The sequence below is a fragment of the Mustela erminea genome, chromosome 20, assembly GCF_009829155.1.
Source record: "Mustela erminea isolate mMusErm1 chromosome 20, mMusErm1.Pri, whole genome shotgun sequence".
NCBI classification, from domain to species: Eukaryota; Metazoa; Chordata; class Mammalia; order Carnivora; family Mustelidae; genus Mustela; species Mustela erminea.
This window is the reverse complement of record NC_045633.1, coordinates 16,815,734-16,821,806: the sequence shown is the minus strand read 5'-3', so window position 1 is coordinate 16,821,806 and position 6,073 is coordinate 16,815,734. Positions and strand designations below refer to the sequence as shown.

General features: G+C 56.1%; 1 protein-coding gene and 1 long non-coding RNA gene across 5 annotated transcripts in view; one reads left to right on the top strand and one right to left on the bottom strand.

Annotated features, from left to right (window-relative positions):
• Positions 1-1,336: 1,336 nt before the first annotated feature.
• On the bottom strand, positions 1,337-2,359 carry LOC116581496. The gene is made up of 2 exons (XR_004282075.1): positions 1,730-2,359; positions 1,337-1,482 (listed from the first exon to the last, which is right to left on the bottom strand). It is a non-coding gene; the product is annotated as an uncharacterized LOC116581496 (long non-coding RNA).
• Positions 2,360-3,117: 758 nt separating this feature from the next.
• Positions 3,118-6,073, top strand: part of C20H16orf72 (chromosome 20 C16orf72 homolog) — a 28,280-nt gene continuing 25,324 nt past the window's right edge. For all 4 annotated transcript variants that reach the window (XR_004282074.1, XM_032328688.1, XM_032328687.1 and 1 more), the window contains exons 1-2: positions 3,118-3,370; positions 4,033-4,113. Coding sequence is in view for 3 of the 4 variants with exons in the window: in XM_032328688.1 (XP_032184579.1) it covers positions 3,145-3,370; positions 4,033-4,113 (307 nt within the window). In the remaining variant the exon portion in view is untranslated. The remainder of the gene's footprint in view (positions 3,371-4,032; positions 4,114-6,073) is intronic.

Genomic DNA, 6,073 nt, shown 5'->3' with positions numbered 1-6,073 from the left:
ACAAGTAGGCAGAGAGGCAGGCAGAGAGAGAGGAGAAGCAGGCTCCCCGCCAAGCAGAGAGCCCAATGTGGGGCTCGATCCCAGCAGCCTGGTATCATGACCTGAGCCGAAGGCAGAGCCTTTAACCCACTGAGCCATGCAGGCACCCCTCTATTCCTGGTTCTTTAAGCCTTTTCCACCTCTGTGCCTTTGAATCCATGCGTCCCTCTGCTCTGAGGGGTCTCTCCCTTTCAGGAAACTTGTCTATGCTTCATGGCCTAGCAAAAATGCTTTCTACCCCAGGAGGTCCTCTGTGATTCCCACCAGTGGGAAGTACCCTTTTATACCCCTTACACATCTTACTTTCTGTCTTCATGGCATTCGGGCACAGGCTGCTTTTCACAGTGGCCACTGATAAACCTCATTCTTCAGCTGTTGGAGCCTGACCATGAGCACCCACCAGGTACTGATGTCTAATAGTGTTGCTTAGGTTTTATAAAGGGCAGTTTAGAATGAAACTGACCTGTAGACTGGTGTCCAGAGTCATCTCTGTGTGTATGTGCGTTTCTCGGGGTAGGGGAGAGGGGGAGAGAAAGCGAGAGGGAGGAAGAAGGAGAGAGACTCATTTAAGACCATGGCAGTTCTCAGAAAAATCTCTGTGAAAATACACTCAGATTAAACTTTTTTTTCCATCAAAGTGACAGATTTTCAGATGCTTTTCTATTGTAATCATTATTGAAAAAGCTTTTTTTGAAAAAGATTTTTAGATTTTACAGATTTATTTATTTGAGAGAGAGAGAGCGCACAAGCAGAGCAGAGGAGCAGAGGGAGAGAGAGAGAGAGAGAGAGAGAGAAGCAGGCTCCCCGCTGAGCAGGGAGCCCAATGCAGGCTGATCCCAGGCCCTGGAGATCACGGGCTGAGCAACATGCAGACACTTAATGGACTAAGCCATCCACACACTCCTGAAAAAAATATTTCTTTTCATATTACAGAGTCAACAGATTGTGTTTTTGTAGTGCTTTTACAAAATCGGTAAACCCTAGGCTGTGTGCCTCTGATCCTGGATGGACAAAGTGCACAGGCCGCAGCTCCCACTCTGGTTGGCTGAAGAACTGGGGGTTCCCCCATAACTCCTACTATTGCCTGGCATGTCTTTTCTGGGGTGGCCTCTAACCCCATTTCTTCCTACATCCTATTTACCAATCTTTTTAAGATTCAGCCAGGAACAAGACTTCAAGATTCTGCCCCTGATAAGTTACTTTTTAGTGACAAGAGAGTTATATGTAAACACATCAATAGTAGGGTCATTTCAGGTAGTGATTCAGGGTATGAAAAAATAAAGCCAGGCAACAGGAGTGTGGAATGCTCTACTTTAATAAAGCTGGTATGACAAGGGCTTATAGGCCATTTGAGCAGAGCCTTGAGAATTGAGGGGAAAGATTCTAGAGGGAGAGTGTGTACCGTGAGAGCAAGGGCCTTGAGGCAGAGAAGAGCTTGGTGTCCTGGGGAAACAGAAAGAAGGCCAGTGTTACTGGGCAGCACGAGCCAAGCAAAAGATGGCGTGAGATGAACACGGAGGAGGTGGGCCCAGGTCCCACAGGGACTCGTAGGCCTTAACGAGGAGGTCACATTTGAGTCCAGAAGTGACAGCTTTAAAGCCACCTTATTTTGCAGGAGCTCCCTGTGGTAGCTCCTGCGAGGTGGTACCCCGGCCAGCTTCTGCAGGCCCTGGGTGGCTCCTGCTCTCACCTCCAGCAGCTGGAGGGCCGGTTTCGCCTCTGTGCGGTCATCACTCGTTTGCGTGGCGGCTTCTTCCGGGGGCCCCCAGAGCCTCAGGGGTGACAGGGCCACCGCGCGGCACGGGTTAACGGGAGTCCGGGCAGTCCACCCCGCATGGCCACGCGGGTTCCGGCTGGGGGAGGCGGGGGCTGGCGCGTGATGCTGACGGGCACACGTGGCCCCGGAGTGTGCTCCTCCGGACAGCTTGGGGGTCGCTAACCTAGCCGGGGCGTCCCGTCCGCTTGGCTGGCGGCCTCTGGATCGGGCGGATGGTCGCGTCACGGGACGCACTCCCCGAAGGGCAGCGGGCCGCAGGAAGGGCCGCTAGCCTCGCCACTTGAAAGTTTTCCTTGGGGCTCGGAAGCCCAACTTGCCCATCCGAGAAATGGGACTCAAAAGATAATCTGCCAACTTGGACGTTTTATTCTTTCTCTACGCCCCTAGCCGTTTTGGAGCCCAAGGAGCTGGGGCAAGCGGACTGCCACCCCAGACACCAGGGCGCGGTGGCCCGACTTAATTCTGGGGCCCCTGTTGCCGGGAAGCGCCTGAAAAGACCCCGCGGGGCGCGGTCGCTGGGCCGGGTCACGTGACTGTCACTGCCCTCCCCCCGCCGGGGGGGGGAAGCAACCACTGCGCATGCGTACCTTTTATCTTTATCTTTTTTTTTTTTTTTCCCCTTTGGTAGGCTTGGACGCAACCACTGTCAGCTCCTCCCCCTCCTTTTCCATCCTTCCTGACACAGGCTCCCTTCCCCCCGCCCATTGGTTACGTCAGGCAGACAGGACGGTAAGCCAATCACAGTGCTGTGTTCAGAGGCCGGCACGCGGAACCGGTCGGATCCGACCAATGAGGGCGCTCGGAGCGGGCGCGCCCCAACCGGGCAGGGGAGCCGAGGCCGAGTGGGCGGTGCTTCTCCAGTCAGCATGTGGGCGGGGGAGGGCGGGGACCAGCAGCCGCAGAGGCGTCGACGGCGGCGGCGACGACGACGTTCCTCAGTCTTCGGGGTGGGCTCGGCGGCGCAGGCCGAGCTTTGCGGAGGCCTCGGCGGTCAGCGGCGGCGGCCCTAGGGGGGCCGCGGCGCCATGGGTGGGCGGTAGACAGGCTCAGGCCGGCAAGGCGAGGGGCGGCGGCGGTCGTCCGGGCCGCGGCGACCTTCGGCGGGGCCCGGGGGTGGGGAGGCCCGGGCGGGGGTCGTCCCGGATAGCGCGGGGCCGCGGGGCGGGTTTCGCAAGCCGTCGGGGTGCAGGAGGCCTGGGCCGCCTCGAGGAGCCGCCGCCGGCCGCTGGGCCCCGCCGCCGGGTCGCTCGACGACGACGCTCCCGCGGGGGCCCCGCCTGAGGAGGACGCGGCGGCGGCGGCGGCGAGGCCGCGGGAGGCCGCGGAGGATGGAGGAGCGGAAGGAGGAGGGCGAGGCCGAGATCCAGGAGCACGGGCCGGAGCACTGGTTCTCTAAGTGGGAGCGGCAGTGCCTGGCTGAGGCCGAGCAGGACGAGCAGCTGCCCCCCGAGCTGCAAGAGGAGGCGGCGGCCGCCGCGCAGCCCGAGCACAAGCAGCAGAAGCTGTGGCACCTCTTCCAGAACTCGGCCACCGCCGTGGCCCAGCTCTACAAAGGTGAGGCCCGCCGCCGCCATCTTGCCGCTGCCGCCGCCCCGCCGCCTCCCCCGCCGCCGCCGACGCGCCTCGGGGTCCGCGGGTCGGTGGAGAACCCCGAGGGCGGCCGCCCACCCGCCGGCCGGGCTGGGCCGGGCCTCCGCGCCCCCGCCGCCCCGTCGCCCCCTCCCCACAAGATGGCGGCGCAGGGGGCGGGCCCGGCGGGCGGCCGCAGCCGAGCTGGGGGCCGGCGCGGGGGGCGCTCCCGTTTGGGGCCGCTCTCGGGGGCCCGCCCGCGGCTGAGGCCCGGCTGCTGGCGCCCCCCGGCCGGGAGGGGAGGGGAGGGGCCCCGGGTCACAAAATGGCGAAGGGAGGCGGCGGGGCCGGCCCATTGTGCCCGAAGCCGGCCTCCGGGCGGGGACTGGGAGGGGGCGCCTCCCTCGGCCGCGGTCGGTCCCGGGGTTGCGCCTCTGGGCCCCGCGGCTCGCCCTTGCTCCCGCCGCGACCCCTTCGCTGCAGTTCTCGCAGTTGAGTGTGGGATCCTGAAGCCTTGGAACAAAATGGCGAAACCTAATATGGCCGTTCCGGAGTGATTGACGCCCAAATAACATCATCTCTCTCTGTGTCTCTCTCTCTCTTTCTGTGTCTTTTGTGTGTTTTTTCTCTTTCCTCCGCTTTTTCAGACCGAGTGTGTCAGCAGCCAGGACTTTCTCTCTGGGTCCCCTTCCAAAACGCAGCCACCGCCGTCACCAACCTCTATAAAGGTAAAGATAACCTTGCTGCATTGCCGGCTAAGGGGAAGGGCAGCCTGTGTCAGGGTTTGAGCCCTGCCCTGTGAGGGTATTGGACACCCTTCCCCGGGTCCAGACTGCCGGAGTCTTTGCTGCTGCGGAGTCCGGCCACCAAGTGCCCCGAGTACTTTGTCGGTTGAGAACTCCGGGGATGGTCTCCTATATCCCTGCATCTCAGCCGGGGCGTTTGACCCCCTCCGGTCCTCCCCGCTGGGCGCGTTTGACACTGGGGGCAGTTTTGAATGTCATCCCTAAGAGAGGGCTGCTGAATATCCTGCGTGGCGCAAGACAGGCTCCCCCGCCCCAAGTGTGGGTAGTGCGGGGTTGAGAAGCCCCGAGCTGGGAGACCAGCGAGGCCTGCTGCCTCTCACTGGCGAGGGCACCCAGGGAAGAAGGGAGTTCATGGTGCCACAGGGAGGTGAGCACTTCCCGGAAAAGAGTCTTGAGTTAGGCAGCGTAGACCGAGGTATTTTCGTAGCATTTAAGTGCGCTGAAAACGAGCTGATTGGACTAATCTGTGCATATTAACATACTGCTCTTCCTAGCAACGTCGCGTTTGCTTTCAAAACTACCGCATATCTGATTGTATATTGTTGGCAGGAAATGCGTGATCAGAGTTTGCGTTGATAGATTTGTTTTATGGTAGTGTTTTTCTGGAGCTAATCCTCACCCCTCCCCATGACGTGAAGATATGTAAGTAAGTGTTCTTGTTTATTGTGCTCTCAGTAACCACGGCTTTAGGTTTTATGTCTCAGTTGATTTTGAAGATTTGGAAATTTGGATTTGATGCTTCGTCGGGACAGGGTGTCTGTGGAGAAAGGATTTGAATTTGTTAATCTTAGTAAAAATGTAATTAAATTAAATGCTTTCAAACTTGGGAGAAGCTGCATATAACAGTAACGGACTTAATGCATTTCAGAATGATCAAAGGTTAAAACAAGCTGTGGAGCACCTTCCTGTATTATTTTTGCCCAAGAATGTGCAAATAATGGCAGCATTCTATAGGAAAAATACATTATTGTGAGGCATCGTGGGTGGAATTTGCAGTTTTTTGGGTTAGTAATTTGAAAACATAAAGTGAAACTGGTGAATAGAATGTTGATTTTAGGGAAGGAGGAACTCATAGTCTAGGCCTGCGAGAAACGGGAAACGGAGATGGTGCCCCAGTGGTCAAACTTTGATTTTATGTAGCTGAGTTCCTTAAATTTTGACTCTTGAGTAAATTAACATCCATCAGTTCCAGAGGGTCTTCAGCATTGTCTGGATTGTCTCTTGGTTTCATCCAGAGAATTTGGAATAATACTTAAAATCTGTTTTAGAGACTCATTTCTTGGAGTATAATTTGAATACCATATAATCACCCTTTTAAGAATCATAGCTTGAATTTGACAGACAACATATACTGTGACGGCATAGAGGATCTATCTCCAACCCGAGCCCCTGGCACCACTGATGTGACTGTTGTATGTATGGTTTCCTATTTCCATAAAGTCATGAATAGAGCCTTATGGCACAGTCTTTTGTGCCTGGCTTCATGAACTTCCCGTGTTTCTGAGATTGATCCATGGAGTACATGCTGCAGGTGTTAATAAGTAGCTGGGTGTCCATTTTGGCCCCCTCCCCGGCCCCAGTGTTGTTGGTTTATTGTTTGTTTGGTCTGAGTAGCATTCTATTCTGTGTGTGGTGCTACAGTTTATCCATTTGTTTGTTGCAATTTATTTTTCTTGAAGGTGGGGATGGCACCATTTTTGGTGGCTTTTGTATGCCTCTCTTTGCCTAGGCCATACAAAAACATGAACATCCTTTAGATTTTCTGTTTAACTTTTGGTGCTGTTGTGTGCTGTTTTATGTTATCTTTTTAGGACTAAAGCTGACAGTGCTTCAAAATAGAAGATGGGTTAGAAGCTGAACTCTGAAATAATCCCCAAAATGG